Source organism: Sapajus apella, unplaced genomic scaffold (genome assembly GCF_009761245.1).
Source record: "Sapajus apella isolate SASKATOON/1434 unplaced genomic scaffold, GSC_monkey_1.0 scaffold43, whole genome shotgun sequence".
Lineage (NCBI taxonomy): Eukaryota > Metazoa > Chordata > Mammalia > Primates > Cebidae > Sapajus > Sapajus apella.
The window spans coordinates 20,820,476-20,839,257 of NW_022436983.1; the positions used below are offsets into that span (position 1 = coordinate 20,820,476).

The 18,782-nt window shown below is 42.8% G+C and overlaps 1 protein-coding gene, 1 long non-coding RNA gene and 1 other non-coding gene across 3 annotated transcripts; all 3 read left to right on the forward strand.

Moving 5' to 3' along the window:
• Positions 1–17,548, forward strand: PPP1R8 (protein phosphatase 1 regulatory subunit 8). Its single transcript, XM_032301047.1, has 7 exons — positions 1–149; positions 2,013–2,073; positions 6,739–6,892; positions 9,008–9,228; positions 11,522–11,666; positions 14,270–14,334; positions 16,119–17,548. The coding sequence occupies exons 1-7, from the start codon at positions 94–96 to the stop codon at positions 16,470–16,472; spliced, it is 1,056 nt and encodes a 351-aa protein (XP_032156938.1). The 5' UTR covers positions 1–93; the 3' UTR covers positions 16,473–17,548.
• On the forward strand, positions 4,111–4,276 carry LOC116566718. Its single transcript, XR_004275993.1, has one exon.
• LOC116566560 lies at positions 9,711–11,222 on the forward strand. The gene is made up of 2 exons (XR_004275907.1): positions 9,711–10,384; positions 10,705–11,222. It is a non-coding gene; the product is annotated as an uncharacterized LOC116566560 (long non-coding RNA).
• Positions 17,549–18,782: the final 1,234 nt, after the last annotated feature.

The following is an 18,782-nucleotide window of genomic DNA, read 5'->3' on the forward strand; positions in this document are numbered from 1 at the left end:
CGCACAGGCTGCTGGGATGCTGCTTTTCCCCCGCTCGGTCTTCCAGTTTCCCGGCGTGCTTTGGGCCCGCCAAATGGGAGGGGGAGACGCAAGATGGCGGCAGCCGCGAACTCCGGCTCCAGCCTCCCGCTGTTCGACTGCCCAACCTGGTGAGTGGCGGGGCGGCCAGGGCTAGAGTGGCCTGGCTGGAGCTAGCCTGGGCTGGAAGGGCGGCTCTTTTTTTTGCTTTTCTGCGGCGAGCCGAACGGCTCAGAAAACCTGGAATGGTTGAGGAAAAACTGTTCGCTGCACCGGGCCGGGCGACGTGTGGAGGAACCGAGAGCCTGGAGCCCAGGCCCAGGAACTGAAGAAACCCGGGGTTGAGGGCACAAAGGCGCTCACTTAAGCAGCTCCTTTGAGCGATTAGCCGGTAGCCGGGGAGCTTCGAGGCCTTGGCCCGAACTTGCGCCCAACTCGTGACTGAGTGCCTGGTGCTCTCGTGGAGCATCGTACCTGGCCCCTTCCTGTACGTCCCGAGCGCGCTCGAGCCAGCCCCGGCCCCAACCCTACCTCTGAGCCCTGCATCCCTCTGTGGTTGCTGCGTCCCTCGTGCGGCACTTGTCTGTCTGCCACAGAGAACATGAGGGTAGGTTAGAGCCATCCCTGCCCTCAGGGAGCTCCCAGTCTGTGGCACGAATAGGCATTAGTAATGGTTGGAATGAACCCTTTTTATCCCTTCGAAAGTTCTTGGAAATAGTGAAAAAATTTAATTTGGTCTTTGAGTAGGGTACAAGTTGAATAAATATGAATTACCTCACAAAGAAACGCGCCTAAATTAAGAGCTTTTTCTGCTGTAGCTCATCGCAGTATACTGTTGATGTTACCTGTCTCTGTCTCCGTTATATTGCCATCCTCAAGGGCAAAGACTGCATCTTTGTATTCCCAGCTCCTAGGCCTGAGTCAGTCACATAGTAGGAATTCAGAAAGCATGTTTTGGATGTAACATTCTTCTTCTTCTTTTTTTTTTTTTTAAAGACAAAATGGCCTTTTGTCCGGTGCATTGTCCTTTCCGTAGAAGAGAGTTTGGGGCAGGATTGTGAGATGACTATGCTGCATCTTCAGTTAGACAAGGATACGTTTGTTCATGTGCAAAGAGGTTCTAGTGAGGTGGTTCTTTTTTCTAACCTGAAATTAGCAAACCCAAAAAGCAAGCGAATGTGTGGCTATTTTCTGGATTCCTTTGCACTTTTATAATACTCGGTTTCTTCAGTCTACAAATTCTATATCCATTTTGATCCCTTGCTGTATTGATTTCAAATTTGGGCCAAGACAGCAAACATAGAAAACACTGAGATCACCTACCATTTCCTTAGGGTCTGGTAGGTACCAGGCACTGTTAGGTGCTTTGACATATGTGAATCTGCCTTGAATGGTATGGCTGTAGGAGTTTAGAGGAAAGTTTCTTTAATCATGCTGTTGTAGAAAGACCTGTTCAAGGGTAACATATTCATTTGGTACCTTGTTTCATGGGGCATGATTTTGAATTGCCCTAGTTCCATAATTATGCACCTCTGATTTGGTCTCAGAGCTCAGGAGAGTGCTCTTTGCTTACTCTGTGATGAGACTAATCTTGATAAGCCTTAAACAACTAGTTTATTCGACCTTTATATGATATTGGAGTAGGGGTAAATTTCAGATTCAAACTCCAGGTGACCAGACCACCCCAGCTATCGTACTTGCGCTCTCTATGCAGCTCTTTCTCTGAGTTGAAGATCCAGTGTCAAAATATAGGTTTCTTGGTGCTGCTCTAAATACAGATCCACTAAAATTTGTTTCAGACCAATCGAATCACTAGGGAAGTAAGTGTCAAATGTAGAATGGAGCTGTAATAACAGTGAAGTGGATGACATTTCTGCTTGAACATGAACTAATTATAGGCTGGTAGGAGAGCTGCAGTGTTGAATGGAACAATGATTGTACATAGCATTTATAAACTCATCCTGAAAATGCTTTTTTCTGTTTTTATTTTTCAGGGCAGGTAAGCCCCCTCCTGGTTTACATCTGGATGTAGTCAAAGGAGACAAACTAATTGAGGTATGGAAATACATGTCTTTTTGCCCACCACACAAAAAATTTTTGCCGTTGACTCACTTTTCCACCCCGTCTTGTGCACTTTGTTTTTCAGCAATGGTACTTTCTTTCTTTTTTCTTTTTGAAAGGAGTCTCGCTCTGTTGCCAGGCTGGAGTGCAGTGGCGTGATCTCAGATCACTGAAACCTCCACGTCCCAGGTTCAAGTGATTCTTCTGCCTCAGCCACCCGAGTAGCTGGGACTACAGGTGCCCACCACCACGCCTGGCTAATTTTTTGTATTTTAGTAGAGACGGGGTTTCACGACGTTGCCCAGGCTGGTCTTGAACTCCTGACCTCATGATCTGCCCAAAGTACAGGGATTACAGGCGTGAACCACCACGCCTGGCCTTGAGCCACTGCGCCTGGCTGCTGCTTTCTTGCTTTCTATTTTTTTTGTTGTTGTTGTTAAAAGCATGTGGTGACATAACACGTTTAAATCTTGTATCTACCAGAGACACTTAATTTTTTGTGATTTCTCTCCAAATGAAGGGTTTTAATAGGTCTTGGGTCCTGTGGGCCCTAGTCAAACTGTACTTCCCTGAGTACATGGAATTGTGTAGACCGTGCAAGGTATGCAATAACTGAAGAAAGTGAATTTTTATATATATATATATATATATATATATAGTTTAACTTCTAAGTTAATTTTTTTTTTTTTTAAAGATGGGGTTTCACCATGATGGCCAGGCTGCTCTTGAACTCCTGACCTCAGGTGATCCACCCACCTCGGCCTCCCAAAGTGTTAGGATTACAGGCGTGAGCCACCACACCCGGCCTACTTCTAAGTTAATTTTAAGAGATTCAGGCTCAACTCCTTATAAGAAGTATGGTAAACTAAGACACTCAAAAAGATAATGGAATTGTGGTGAAATTCATTCATTGATTCTTTCAAAGCATGTATTGAATGTTTACTATGTGCCAGTTACTGTGCTTGGCATACAGATTGCAGCAGTGAGCAAAACCAACATGATTTCTCTCCTCAAGTCATCGAGTGGGAGAGAGAGAGAATCACACCAAAAACTTACATAATTATATTTGAGATAAGTACTATAAAAGTTTAGAATTCCAGCTTTTATACAAGTCTCTAGAGAGAACACTACATAGGACTTCAAGAGAACATGAGTTTTTATTAGCTATTAGTTTGCATAAATTTTTCATAATCCTTATGGTATTATTTATTTACCAAGAAATGGATATTGAGCCCACTATGACCGTGTAACTGTGAGTCTTTCTGTACTAGACCAATGTTATATTTGTTTGTTCAGCTAGAATTTAGGTTCAAGGCCCCATTATTGAATGTAGTTTTTTCATTGTGGGTTTTTGGCATTTAATAAAAATGTTGTAATTCTATGGTTGCTAGATTGAAAAGCTGTCTGAGATCTTTTGAAGGTTACTCTGTAAATATATTCTTGTCGCTTTTGGGATGTTGTAGAGATAACCAGGTATTTTGCAAAGTATTAAGGCATGCATGAGTTTTAATGATTTCTCCTGTTATTAATACATCATGGCCTCAGCCAGTCACATAGAGCTCCTTTGTCATGGGTTCTTCTATCTTAAAGATTTAAAACCTCAAGATTATTCAAAGAAATAATTTAGCTAAAATATCTGTAAAACCTTTTTTACTATAGATTGTTCCACAGATACAAAATGTCTGTTGCTAAATAGCACAAAGATTGAAGACACATAGGGATCTGTTTTTGTTACTAGAATTTAGTAAATCTTTAGTTTGCAACAGGAAATAACAGAGATGCCTAGTCTTAATTATAACATCAAAAAAAAATTATAACATCACATTCCTTTGTGAAATAATTGGTATTATATTTTCAAAACAGTCTTAACTTGCCAGACACTCTCCTGATCTTGTTGATAATGTTCTCTTTGGGGGCTCTTAAGTGTGCTGAGTTGCCACAAAGTTGTCAAGTTCAAATCCTTAGACATCACTGTATTATTCTTGAGAGGTGTGGACCTGAGATGTGCCTATTTTTAGATTTAAACTTGATCAGCACTTGATACTAACCGAGCTATCTATATCCTAGCCTTGTGTCAAAGGCTTGTGATGTGTTGTGATAGCTGGGTTCAAGAAGTGCAATATTAAAACAGAAGCCATGAGTCTTTTAAGCCCAGTGTGTAAAGATACATTCTGAGTTATAACTCAGAGGCACAACTGGATAGTGGTACTGGCCATAGCTAGTCAAGAAGCTGTGGCATTAGTGACTGTTGAAAGACCAGTGCATTATTTCATTCACTTGGACAGAAGCAGCATATTGTTCAAAATCTAATACATTTCCTTGGTTCTAAGATATACTGTTTTCTGTTAAAATTCTGTACATTTTGGTCAGATGCAGTAGCGGCTCACGCCTGACCTCCCAGCACTTTGGGAAGCTGAGGCAGGCAGATCACCTGAGGTCAGGAGTTTAAGACCAGCCCGGCCAACATGGCAAAACCCAGTCTCTACTAAAAATACAAAAATTAGCCAGGCGCAGTGGCACACACCTGTAATTCCAGCTACTCGGGAGGCTGAGGCAGGAGAATCACTTGAACCCAGGAGGCAGAGGTTGCAGTGAGCAGAGATTGCACCACTGCACTCCAGCCTGGCTACAGAGCGAGACTCCATCTCAAAAAGAATTTCTTACATTTTAACATTTCTGTAATTGGGGTGCCTTTAATACTGAATGTGTACATTTAATTTGGAGATCCTCTTTTTTTTTCCTCTCAAAGAGAAATTCCTAAATCTCTGGTATGTCTACTGGCACCCTAGATTCATAGAAATTTAGTCATTGTTATTTTCAAACCCAAGAGCTGGTGTTCTTTCATGTTCCTTCAGGCCAATCTGTGAGTACTGTGGTTAGCAAATTTAAGTTTGTGACAGCATAATCCATGTGCATATAAATATGAATGAGAAATGCAATGAGATTCAGCCCGAGTAGATATTACCTAGAGAGAACAAGATGTTGAAATTTCAGGGCTCTCTCTTAATCATGAAATAATGTCTTTATTTTTAACTGAAGAAACTTGGGTCAAAGCAAACATGAAGGTAACTGACTGAGCTGTCAGGCTGTTGTTGAATCCTGGTTCTCCATAGTAGTATGGGCCTGGAGCAAGCTTTACCAGCAGCAGATGATCGCTGCCAGACAGGGTTTCCCAGAGGTGACCCACATATCCAAGCTAGCTTGAATTAATTGAACCTTAAGGCTGAGCTTCAAAGAAACTTGCTAAGTGATTGTTTAAGTAAGAGAGTGTGACCCACAGTGCTTATTCACTCCTTAAAATATTCCTTGCCATATGGTACATCTTTTGATGTAAGTAGAATGAAGAAAATATGTAATGTAGTGGTTAAAACAGCTTAGACTCTGAAGCTAGACAAATCTGAATTTCTAACCCAGCTCACAAGTATCTAGCTGTGTGAACCTGAGTATGTTAATTTCTTTATGCCTCAATTTTGTCATTTATAAAAATAGGAAGAGAATAGTATTACCCACCTTATAGGGTGGTTGTGAGGATGAAATGACATAACGTAAAACTCATAGCATAGTGTGTGGTATAGAAGCACCTAGCAGTTGTTACTATTGTCAGTGCTGAAAGTGTGCTTGCATGAGGTGTCTTCTTTGGTTTTGTAAGGGGAGAATAGTAGCCCATTGTGAGTTAAAGGACTTAGCCAGGAATGAAATACAAGCTTCTTGATTACCAACCTGGTACTAACTTGACTATACTCTACTCAGCTTTGTGCTATATTTTCTCAGGGATTTTAGGAGTATAGTGTGAAATGTGAACTAGAGTTTAATGAGACCTCGTGTTTAAAGGAAAAACACAGCATACCTGAATGAGAGTTATTCCTCAAGTGCTCACTAGACCACTAGCACTGGAAGAAGTGTTAGTAATAATTCATCTAGAGTCTTTTGTCTATAACAGTCCAGTTTATAATCCTGTCACAAAGGCATTACTGATCCAGGATTAAAACAAATACAAGGACAGGTGTAACGACTTCTTTATAAAGCTGAATTCAGCTGAGGCCGGACATGGTGGCTTATACCTGTAATCCAGCACTTTGGGAGGCAGAGGCTGGCTGATCACCTGAGGTCAGGAGTTCAAGACCAGTCTGGTCAATATGGTGAAACCTCATCTCTACTAAAAATGCAAAAATTAGCCGGGCGTGGTGGTGGGCACCTGTAATCTCAACTACTCAGGAGGCTGAGGTAGGAGAACAGCTTGAACCTGGGAGGTGGAGGCTTCAGTGAGCCAAGATCATGCCACTGCACTCCAGCCTGGGCAACAGAGTGAGACTCCCATCTCAAAAAACGAAAGAAAGAAAGAAAAAAAAATATTTTCATTCCAAAACTAGACAATTGAACACTATGTTGGGGAGATGAATTACCATCCATTCTCCAAAAAAATGTTATTTTAGTAAATTTTTCTGAGCTCTTTATGTTGAAGAATAACGGGAGATATTTTTTTCTCCTTGGAAAGGATTTTTTCTTTTTTCGATGCAAGAAAATGAAGTGATTACTCAAATCAATCTGATGGAAAGGAATTTTATCTATTCAAGATTCTCTCCTTATTTGATTGGAACAGTTTTTAGTAAATGCTGTTGAAACAAGATTCAAGTAATATTTAATTTAATATTTATTTAGAAACTGATTATTGATGAGAAGAAGTATTACTTATTTGGGAGAAACCCTGATTTGTGTGACTTTACCATTGACCACCAGTCTTGCTCTCGAGTCCATGCTGCACTTGTCTACCACAAGCATCTGAAGAGAGTTTTCCTGATAGATCTCAACAGTAGTAAGTAATTCCCTCCCAATTCACATGTTACCTTTGGGCAATATGATGCTGTTTGGGTTCTTTAGTTTGGAAATCATGTTTTACGGGAAAAGTTAATGTTTGGTTTTTAAACCCACCCTTCTCTATTTCTGTGATTTTTCTATTTTCCTGAGATAATTGATAACTGACTGGAGAGAGAAGAGGGCTTTGGGGAACACTGTCCTGGAGGAATCAATAAGTACATATGAGCTGGATGTGGTAGCACACACTTGTAGCTACTCGGGAAGCTAAGGTGGGAGGGTCACTTGAGCCCAGGAGTTCAAGGCTGCAGTGAACTATGATCACTCCACTGCACTCCAGTCTGGACGATAGAAAAAGACCCCATCTCTTTTAAAACAAACAAAAAGCCGGTTGCAGTGGCTTACTCCTGTAATCCCAGCACTTTGGGAGGCCGAGGTGGGCGAATCATTTGAGGCCAGGAGTTTGAGACCAGCCTGGCCAATATGGTGAAACCCCGCCTCGACCAAAAATACAAAAATTAGCTGGGCGTGGTGGTGGGTGCTTGTAATCCCAGCTGCTCAGGAGACTGAGGCAGGATAATCAGGAGGCAGAGGTTTCAGTGAGCCAAGATTGCGCCACTGCACTCCAGCCTGAGTGATACAGTGAGATTCTGTCTCAAAAAAAAAAAAAAGAAAAAAAGGCTCCCAGGAACTAGGGACCATGCATGTTCAAGTGTTTATAGGACCATAATAAACTGTGATTCAGTTTAAGCAGAAGCCATGAGTAGCTCCATTAATGTAATAGAGCAGCAATGCAGGGCATTTTAAGAATGCTTGTCTTGAGGAAAATTTAATTATTCTGGCTCTTTATCCCAGCTCCGTTTTGCTTTGACTATGAATAATACCAAGTTTTAATTTCATAAGAAGGCCAGGTGCGGTGCTTATACCTGTAATCCTAGCACTTTGGGAGGCCGATGTTGGTGGATCTCTCAAGCCCAGGAGTTCAAGACCAGTATGAGCAACATAATGAGACCCCCATTTCTACAAAAAAAACCAAAAAATTAGTCCCACATTGTGGCGTGCGCTATGGTCCCAGCTGCTTGGGAGACCGAAGTGGGAGGAACGTTTGAGCCTAGGAGGTAAAAGTTGCAGGGAGCCATGATCAGACCACTGTACTCCAGTCTGGGTGACAGAGCAAGTCCTCTCCCAAAAAAATAAAAATAAAATCATTCCATAAGCATACTCCAATTAATAAGAGTTTAAGCTTCGCCTAAGACAATCCACAGAAATGCAATTGAGATTTAACTGCCTGGGGTCCTGAAGTTTGTTCATTTTGCCCATGTATGAATACAGTGTAAAATATGAGGGGTCCTGCTTCCTGGGCATACCATGTTGGACTCCACCACTCTCCTACTACCACACACAGCAACACACACTCACATATCACCCTAATCTGCTTATGTAAGGGACTTGGAGAGCTTTGTCTCACAAATACTTATCTTTTCTCTCCCATTTCATATTATGCAAGAATAGCAACAGGGGAAGATATTCAGAATCTCTAGTAGGATTTTGGCTTGCTTTGGCATTGATATTGCATATGTTTCAGTCAAGCTCGCCCTTGGCCTGGGGAAAACCTAAACATAACTGGTACCAGGCCAGCAATTTCTATGTTCGTTGACTTGGGGCTGGAGAGGGAAAACTACAGTGATGCCAAGCTCCTGCTTTGGGAGGTATGGCTTCTGCTGGGTTGGGGTCATTCTTATTTGACCCAGAATGGAGCCAATTCTGTATGGCAGCAGAGAACGGGCAGTGATATTTGTTATTTGGGGGAAAAACCAGTCTGGGGATATAAGAAACCCACTGAAGAGATTCAAGGCTCAGTGAAGGAGTTTCCTTCTCGCTGTAACACATGATGGATGTAGTGGACCCAGTGCTATTTTCATTTTTTAAAATGCTTGAGTTTTCTGACCATAATCCTGAATATGGCATTTTTAAAATAAATAGAAAACAGACAAAAAAGCAAAACTGATGTGCTAGGGGGAAGCTGACCTGATAAGAGAGTTGGCGATCATATTCCCCCTTCTAAAACTCAGGTTGTTTTTGTTTTCCCTTACGTTTCTGATTTGGTTATTCCCAGCACACGGCACTTTCTTGGGTCATATTCGGTTGGAACCTCACAAGCCTCAGCAAATTCCCATCGATTCCACGGTCTCATTTGGTGCATCCACAAGGGCGTACACTCTGCGCGAGAAGCCTCAGACATTGCCATCGGCTGTGAAAGGAGATGAGAAGATGGGTGGAGAGGATGATGAACTCAAGGGCTTACTGGGGCTTCCAGAGGAGGAAACTGAGCTTGATGTAATTTCCTGTTTATGTCATTGTCTTATCTTTTGGGATCCTGGTTTTTGCCATATATAGCTGTTCTGTGTAGCTGGAAATGCCAGTGACTTAGCAGCAGGAGGTTCTGTTGAGTCCAGTAATGGGCCTTTGGCAATATCGTGTGGCCAGTTGTGACACTTCTCAGAGAGTCACATTGTATAGATTTGATTATGTATCACCAGGCGTAACAAGGAGGCTGGGTCTGGCTGGGCGCGGTGGCTAACGCCCGTAATCCCAGCATTTTGGGAGGCTGAGGCGGGCGGATTGCCTGAGCTCAGGAGTTTGAGATCAGCCTGGGCAACATGGTGAAACCTCGTCTCTACTAAAATAAAATTAAAAAAAAAATTAGCCAGGCGTGCCAGTGCATGCCTGTAGTCACAGCTACTTGGGAGAATTGCTTGAACCTGGGAGGCAGAGATTGCAGTGAATGGAGATTGCACTGAATGGAGATTGCACCACTTCACTCCAGCCTGGATGACAGAGCAAGACTCCATCTCCAAAAAAAAAAAAAAAAAAAAAAGGCCGACTGGGTCCCTGTGTCCCAGCAACTAGACCCCTTGAGCTGTTGTGTGCACCTTCACTGGCTATTGGAAGCTAAGACTGGAAGTTACATTTCTCTGTCCCTTAACTGCTTAGAGTTAATGCTGTCCAATGTGGTAGCCACTAACAATATTTCAAGTATTATGTAATCACATATGGCTAGTGGCTGCCATACCTGGATCGTGCAAAGAGAGAACGTTTTTATCCTCACAGAAAGTTCTGTCAGACAGCACTGGCATAGAGAGACTGACACTTTCATTCATTTATGTAACTTTTTTTGATGCTGTCTGAATAGCCCAGGAATCTTCTGGATAGAGCCAGACTGCTTTTGTTTTTATGGGCCTTGCTGCCCTGAAGCCCATGAATTTTATAAGATTTAATTTTAAGGTACTAGAAGTTTTCCTTTTTTGAGGCTGACCCCAGTAGTTTGTGGTGTGGCTATACCTTCACATGTCTGTCACTGCACTGGTGTGACTGGTCTGTTCAAATAGACCAAATGCAGTCATGTCCTTAACCACCCACATGCATTTACTATTCCTGTACACCAGAGCAGTTTCCCAGCTCTTAGGAAGAAAAGCACAATAGAAATTGTACAGTTGCCGGGCGCGGTGGCTCAAGCCTGTAATCCCAGCACTTTGGGAGGCCGAGGCGGGTGGATCACGAGGTCAAGAGATCGAGACCATCCTGGTCAACATGGTGAAACCCCGTCTCTACTAAAATACAAAAAATTAGCTGGGCATGGTGGCATATGCCTGTAATCCCAGCTACCCAGGAGGCTGAGGCAGGAGAATTGCCTGAACCCAGGAGGCGGAGGTTGCGGTGAGCCGAGATCGCGCCATTGCACTCCAGCCTGGGTAACATGAGTGAAACTCCGTCTCAAAAAAAAAAAAAAAAAAAAAAAAAGAAATTGTACAGTTTAGAAGTCGTTTTTTTGTGAAGAAGTGGCTTCATAGCCAGGGACCTTGCTGGCAGTCACTGTTGCCCATTTCCCCTTCAGGCTGCCTCTATCCAGGCTGCTTCTGTGCTTCCATGGCTTTTAGTTCAGCATGTTAGGTGCTCCCTGAATATTCATTCTTAAGACATTTAGAATATCTCAAACTGGTGTTTTGTACCAGAATGGAATAATTTCAATGGATTGGGAAGAGGCAAGCAACACTGCTAAGGCCAAGTTAATTATTGAGATAGTTATGAAGAACTGGGGCCACAATGGGGAATGACAAAATATTAACGCCAAAAATTAAGGGCACTAGCAGTCTCTTTAATTTTAAAGGAGAAAGCTACTGGGAAAGAAGCAGCCAGTTGTCCTTTTTCATCTCTGTTTTGTTACTTTAAAACAATTATTGGCGTTCCTCCCAGCCACATCTCCTTTTAATATCAGCTTGTTGTGGGCATGAAGACATGAGAGTCTTTAACAGCAAAAAACAAAAAAAAAACTCAAGTATTTGCACAGATGGACCTGTTCTCAGCTCAAGGCCCTTTACTTCCTTTTGAATATCCCGCCCCACTAGTCAATGAGGATGTTCCTTCTGCCTTCTTTCTAATGAGATTTGAGACTTGTTAGTATTAGTAGTCTCCGGATAGTATGGATCTTCTCTAAATGCAGAAGAGTCTCATCTGTCTTTGTAAGTCAGGATTAGCCCCTCATGCCTTCCTGACCTTTATTTAGTATTATTTTCTCCATCAGATTCCCTTTGTACTGACTCCTGTCTTTCCTGTATGAACCCTGGCTTAGAACCTGACAGAGTTCAACACTGCCCACAACAAGCGGATTTCTACCCTTACCATTGAAGAGGGAAATCTGGACATTCAAAGACCAAAGAGGAAGAGGAAGAACTCCCGGGTGACATTCAGTGAGGATGATGAGATCATCAACCCAGGTGAGGTGTCTTGCTAGTTCATTCTAATGAAAAAGCTGTGGTTGGCCTGGGCACAGGTGGCTCATGCCTGTAATCCCAGCACTTTGAGAGGCCAAGGAGAGTGGATCACTTGAAGTCAGGAGTTTAAGACTAGACTGGCCAACATGGTGAAACCCCATCTCTACTAAAAAAAAATACACACACACACACTCACACTCTCTCTCTCTCTCTCTCTCTCTCTAGCTGGGTATGATGGTGCTTGCCTGTAGTCCCAGCTACTGGGGAGGCTGAGGCAGGAGAATTGCTTGAACCCAGGAGGCAGAAGCTGCAGTGAGCGGGGATTGTGTCACTGCACTCCAGCCTGGGCAACAGAAAAAAAAAAAAAGAAAAAAAGCTGTGGTTGGCCAGGCGTGGTAGCTCATGCCTGTAATTCCAGCACTTTGGGAGGCTGAAGTTGGTAGATTGCTTGAGGCCAGGATTTCAAGACCAGGCTGGCCAACATGGCAGAAGCCTGCCTCTACAAAAAAATATAAAAATCAGCCAGGTGTGGTGGCACACACCTATAGTCCCAGCTCCTCCAGAAGCTGAGGCAGGAGAATCGCTTGAACCTGGGAGGTGGAGGTTGCAGTGAGCCGAGATCGTGTCACTGCACTTCAACCTGGGTGATAGAGTGATATTGTCTCCAAAAAAAAGTTTCCAGGGTGGGACCTAGAAATTTATATAATCTTTAGTTTTTCTTTTTTTTCTTTTTGAGACAAGATCTCATTCTTTTGCCCAGGCTAGAGTGCAGTGGCACAGTCACAGCTCACTACAGCCTTGACCACCCAGGCAGGCTCAGGTGATCCTCCCACCTCAGCTTCCTGAGTATCTGGGACAACAGGTACACACCACCATGCTCAGCTAATTTTCGTATGTTTTGTAGAAACAGGGTTTTGTTATGTTGCCCAGGCTGGTCCTGAACTCCTGGGCTTAAGCAATCCTCCTGCATCAGTCTCCCAAAGTACTGGATTATAAGCATAAGCCCCCATACCTGGCCAAAATTTATATTTCTAATGAGCTCCTGTGTGTACAACAGCCAGCAATTTGGGAGCCACTGGACTAGACAGATTTCTTTTTTTTTTTTTTTTTTTTTTTAAAGATGGGGTTTCACCATGTTGGTCAGGCTGGTCTTGAACTCCCGACGTCAGCCTCCTGCCTTGGCCTCCAAAGTGCTTGGATTACAGGCGTGAGCCACCATGCCTGGCCTGACAGATTTCTTAAGCCTTTTTCAGGAGTGAGGACCAGATCTGCTCTGTTTTACTCATTGAAAATTAGTGCCCTAGAGCTTTCTTAGGGAAGTGTATTCCAGCAGTATAGCATAGTGGTTAAGAGCATAGGCTCTGAAACCCGAGGGACAATGAGAGATTGGGGTACCTTTTTATAGACATTGTCTCTGGGATCCTCTCTAGGATGGGAAAAAAAAAAGAGAGACGTTGTCTCTTTCTTAATGAGCTTGGATATTTTTTTCCTTTCTCTTCCATATAGAAGCCATTCGTTCATTGATCATAGATTGATTGATGGTGAGCCTGATAGCAGAGTATGCTCTTTAAAGGCATCTGAATATGTGAAAATCCAGACTGAAAGCAAACAAACCCAAGGCTAATTCTAATTACTCAAATTAAATAGGGATTCTTTGTTTTCCAGGGGGATTCCTGAGAGTGTTTCTTTCAATAACAAGCAACCTCATTTAAAATAAGATTGCAACATCTATTAGGGAAACGATTCTTTATCGCCGTATTAGGTTAATTGGGGCTTGGAGTAGTTTTGTCTAGTAGTGGTACATAAGTTGGTGCCTGCCTATTTCTACACATTCAACATTCAGTGAGAAAACTCCAGCATCCTTGGTGATCCAGCCCAGTCACCCCCTCTGCTCCAGAAACACTTGCACCCTTCTCTTGAAGCACCTCTGTGTGTTGTAGCCTATCTGGCTCTGTAACTGGGTTAATCAAGGGCAGGACAGTATCTTGTTCCTTATTACCTGTGTAGATGGGGCATCAGCCTTTAGTGCAAGTCTTACTTATATATAGTTCAGGCCGTTCAAGTCAAAAGGCCAGGTTCAGTTTGAAGCCCTGGCTTTGAATCCAAAATCTGGTTTTTTTGCTAATAAACAGGCATTAGCAAGGTGTGTGGTATGTGACCTATTGACACGTCAATTTTGTCGCTAATATGGAACGGACAACATCTCCTCTTTTTTTCTTTCCCCTCAAAAGAGGGAAGTATACAGAATGAGAAAGAACTTGGGGAAGGCAGCACAGCACAGTGGTGCAGATCACAGACCTATTTCAACTACCTGGACTCAAGTCCTGGCTCCTGTCCTTTCCACCAGAGCAACTTGGCCAGTCACTTTACTCCTCATAGCCTCAGTTTGCTTTCTCATCTACTAAATGTTGATTGTGGTAGTACCTATGTCACAGCGTCTTTGTGAGGATTTAGCACAATGCCCAGCACCCAGGAAGCACTCTCAGTGTTAACTGTATTTTACTATTTTAATATGAGTTGTTGTGACGGTTTGTTTACAGTGAGCCCTGTACCTTATTCCTCCCAGTATAGCACCAGCCCAACCCAGCCCTCATTTCTTTTTGCAGAGGATGTGGATCCCTCAGTTGGTCGATTCAGGAACATGGTACAAACTGCAGTGGTGCCAGTCAAGGTAGGAAGCTCATGAAATGCCATACAGTCTGTATTTAAAAATCTGCTCTTTATGTATAAGTTGCTGTTAAGTGCTTAACTTTAAAATACATACCATGTTCCTCTCCCATTTTTCATTCTGTAGAAATGAAAATCTGTGTTTAGGGAATCCTGGAGTACCAAGAGGGGCTGTAGGTAACTAGCCAGCTTGATGTTTCATGTAAATAATGTGCAATGTAAATCTGTAAATTCATCTTCCAGAGGGGTGCAGAGAGAGGCCCACCTTCTTTTGGCCTTTCTTTTCGGACTCAAAGTAAGCTATTAAGTGGAAGAGATGCATTATTGCAATACCGCATAGTTTGCCATGCCTTTATTTTATGAGTGGCAATGGCACAGATAGAAATGTCAGCCCAGATGTGGATTAAGTTTAAAAATCATGTATGTTGAAGAACCAAGAGGTAGAAGTTACAGAGATGCTCCAATCATTCAGCATGTGGAAGAACTACCAGATAGCTAGAACTATTCAAAGAGCAACAAACTTCCCATTAGAGTAGTGAGATCCCTGTTAATAATTGAGATATTCAGAAGGTGATTGGAAATGCTGGTTAGAGATGATATAGAAAAGTTTACTTTTCATTAAAAAAAAAAAAAGTCTCTAGAATATGTTAGACCAAATAAGATCTGTCAGAGTTCCTGCTTAGGCTTTGTTTAATCCAAAAGTGAGTGAGGAGAATGTTTCATGAGCTTTAGTCTAGTCTGGAAACGTAGATGATGTTTTTCTGTGGGACTCCATAATGCCCCTTGAGCTCTTTTTCTTTTTCTTTTTTTGTTTATTCCTTTGGAATGTTTTCTTGTCATTAAAGTACAAAATTAGGTATTTTTAGTTTTATGTCAATTTTATTGTGGTATAATTTACATGTGATAAAATGCACACATTTAAGTGTATACTTTTGACAAATATATATGTAACCACCACCATAATCAAGATAGAGAGGATTTCCCTCATGGCCCATTGCAGCAGCCCATTCCCAGGCCCAGGCAGCCAGTAAATATTTTCTTCACCATAGGATGGTTTTGCTCTCAGATTAATGTTTAAAAATTGGACACCAAACATGAAGATACCAAATTTTTTCCCCCTCAAAAAAAAGAAAAATATGTATTGCCATCTTTTATTGTTTCCATTTCTTAAAAGAGCATTTCTTAAAATGTTTGTTTACTTATTTTGAGACAGAGCCTCCCTCTGTCACCCAGGTTGGAGTGCAGTGGCACCATCTCAGCTCACTGCAACCTCCGCCTCAAGTGTCTTCCTCGGCCTCTGAGTAGCTGGGATTATAGGCACCCACCACCAAGGCTGGCTAATTTTTATATTTTTAGTAGAGACGGGGTTTTGCCATGTTGGCCAGGCTAGTCTCAAACTCCTGATCTCATGTGATCCTCCTAAAAGGGCGTTTTAATATCAAAATAAGAAAGTGAGCTATATGACTTTAGGATAAAGAATAGTCATTAAAATTGATGTTTTACTTTATATAAAACTCACAACACCGTCCTTGGCTTGATGTAGGATGGTGAAAACTTTGTTGTGGAGCAGGGTGTGGGAACCATCATAGATGACTGGGTAGGTCTCTTCCAAACCATAAGATTTCAACACCATGAAATAGGTTGTGTGGCAGAGAGAACAGGCTAGAAGTTAAGAACCTTTCCCAAAGCCATTTTTCTAAGGCTAGAGTGGAAAAAGCTAACCACTCTTGGGCCTCACCTCTTGTCTCCTCTCTCCAATCTCTCCCCTCTCCTTATTGTGAACCATAGAAGAAACGGGTGGAGGGCCCTGGCTCCCTGGGCCTGGAGGAATCAGGGAGCAGGCGCATGCAGAACTTTGCCTTCAGCGGAGGACTCTACGGGGGCCTGCCCCCTACACACAGTGAAGCAGGCTCCCAGCCGCATGGCATCCATGGGACAGCACTTATTGGTGGCTTGCCCATGCCATATCCAAACCTTGCCCCTGATGTGGACTTGACTCCCGTTGTGCCATCAGCAGTGAACATGAACCCTGCACCAAATCCTGCAGTCTATAACCCTGAAGCTGTAAATGAACCCAAGAAGAAGAAATATGCAAAAGAGGCTTGGCCAGGCAAGAAGCCCACACCTTCCTTACTGATTTGATATTTTTGGTCATGGAGAAGGGTGGGATTGGGTGGGAATGGGGTGAAGGGGTCATGGGGAGCTAATGAACTAGGGAGAAAAACTTTCCATGTGTGCGATATCGTCTTTCAGAATGTCTCCTGGCATCCTAACCACGTAATATGAAAATTGGGGGTGGGGTTGAAATAGCCCATAAAGACCTGTCTTCAGAACACTTTCATTGTAGAGAAAGGTTTCTTATATCCTTTTCAATAAACTGCCCAGGGTCTTTCCTAGGCCTTCCACTACCTCCTTTCTTTCTCCCACTTTCTAGGATCATTTTTATGTAAAGTCACATATCCCAGGCCCTCAGGTTGAACCCAGAGCTGTAGAGGTTACAGCCTTGAGGGTCCAACAGCCTAATTTATATTCACGATCCTTGCAAGTCCCAGGTAGCAGAAGGGTTGCCATGGATCTCAGATTGATCAAAAAGAAGGCTTAGAATTCTGCAGTTAAGCTGCGGTTTAAACTGAAAAATGTTTCCTTGGGTCAGTGGTTTTGAGGTCCAGTAGTTAGGCTTTTGTCCTTTCTCTTGTCCTTCCTGTTGGAATGAAAACATTTCGATTTTCCCTCGTCTGTGACTGGTGCCATAGACACAGGTTTATAGTGTTAACTTACAGTATTGTTTGAACTTCACCTGTTTTACTTGTCAAACCTGAGCACTCCAGTTGCTGAAGTTTTCTTATTTAATTCCAGAGTACTGTCTTCTACTCTAAGGCATTACTTTTTAGTGTGTTATGAAGGCAATTTTCAAAGAATATGACCAGTTGGGGTAATTCAAATTAAAAAGGAAAAGATTTTTTTGCAAGTAACTGATGTCTCTAAGAGGAATTTTTAGATGTCAGTTTGGAGGCTCTTTCCCCCCTCGATTGAGAGCTCTCGTTATTCAGAGTTCCTAGACCTGGCTAACAAACATAGGAGACGAAGTTAGGAAACACTGATATGAGCTTTGTACAGAGATTTGTACATTTGTGTAATAGGCCTTTTCATGCTTTATGTGTAGCTTTTTACCTGTAACCTTTATTACATTGTAAATTAAACGTAACTTTTGTCATTTGGGTGTGGTCTGTGAATTTGTCTTGCAGTGACTGATTGCCACTGTTGTCGGGGAATCTTTAGCCACTGTTGTGCTAAAGGCACAGCCACTGGGCTTAAGAAGTGATGCACCATCTCCATTTTATTACAAATAAAGATGCTCCCTGATGAGTGTGCTCCCTGATGAAATTCTAATGAGAGATCCTAGTCCCTAGACTGAAGCATCACAAACCAGCATGGGTTCAGAGGTGCTTGGTGCCCTTCACCAGGAGACCTCATGAGGGGAGACTAGGCTTTAGGGCATTGGTGTAAGCCCCATCACCCACCCTGCAGTTGGAGCTCTGCATTTGAGCCATAGCTTGGTGACACGGGAGCAAACGGAAGCTAAAGGTGAGTACATTTAGGAGGGATTTCAGCAAGAATTTGAATTGAAGGCATATGTCTACATACAGAATCTCATTTGCAGTAAGTACACTGTGTATGGGACTTACATGTGGCTTTGGGATGAAGATACCAACCAGGTTCCAGATCACTTGGGTCAAGTGCAGACTCACAGCAGAAGCAGCCTTCTGAAGAACAGAAATCCATAACAGCTGTGCAAAGAGTTGACTTCTCCACAGGTCCCATAAAAATGATTGTCCTTGGCCCTCTCTGCCCAGTTCTTCCCGTAGTCGGGAAAAGCTGGGTTGAGAGGGCGAAAAAAAAAAAAGAAAAATGAGTGTCCTCATCAGGATAATACCTTTCTCTCATTATGGTGAAGGCGGTACTGTTGGTAGTGGTGAACAGTCACAGCACCTGCCTGCCTACCTACCGTGTATCCATTTCTAGGATGTCATCTAGTTCTCATAGCCCCAAGAGGAATTCTGTTTTTATCCCCATTTTATGGATGAGAAAACTGAGGCTCAGAGACAAAATAAACTTCTCTATGATGCCCCTGTACCGGATTGAAACTCTAGTCTGAATCCAAGTTTGAGTTAAGTTGGGGGATATGCTTGGTCCATGGACAGCACACCATTGTGCTTACAAGGCTGTAGTTATATTGTCTCTCCTTGGTGTTCGTTTTGTAGTTTTGTTTTGAGACGGAGTCTCATGCTGTCACCCAGGCTGGAGTGCAATGGCATGGTCTTGGCTCACCGCAACCTCCACCTCCTGGGTTTAAGCAATTCTCCTGCCTCAGCCTCCCGAGTAGCTGGGATTACAGGCCCCCATCACACCTGGCTAATTTTTTGTGAAGATGGGGTTTTACCATGTTGACCA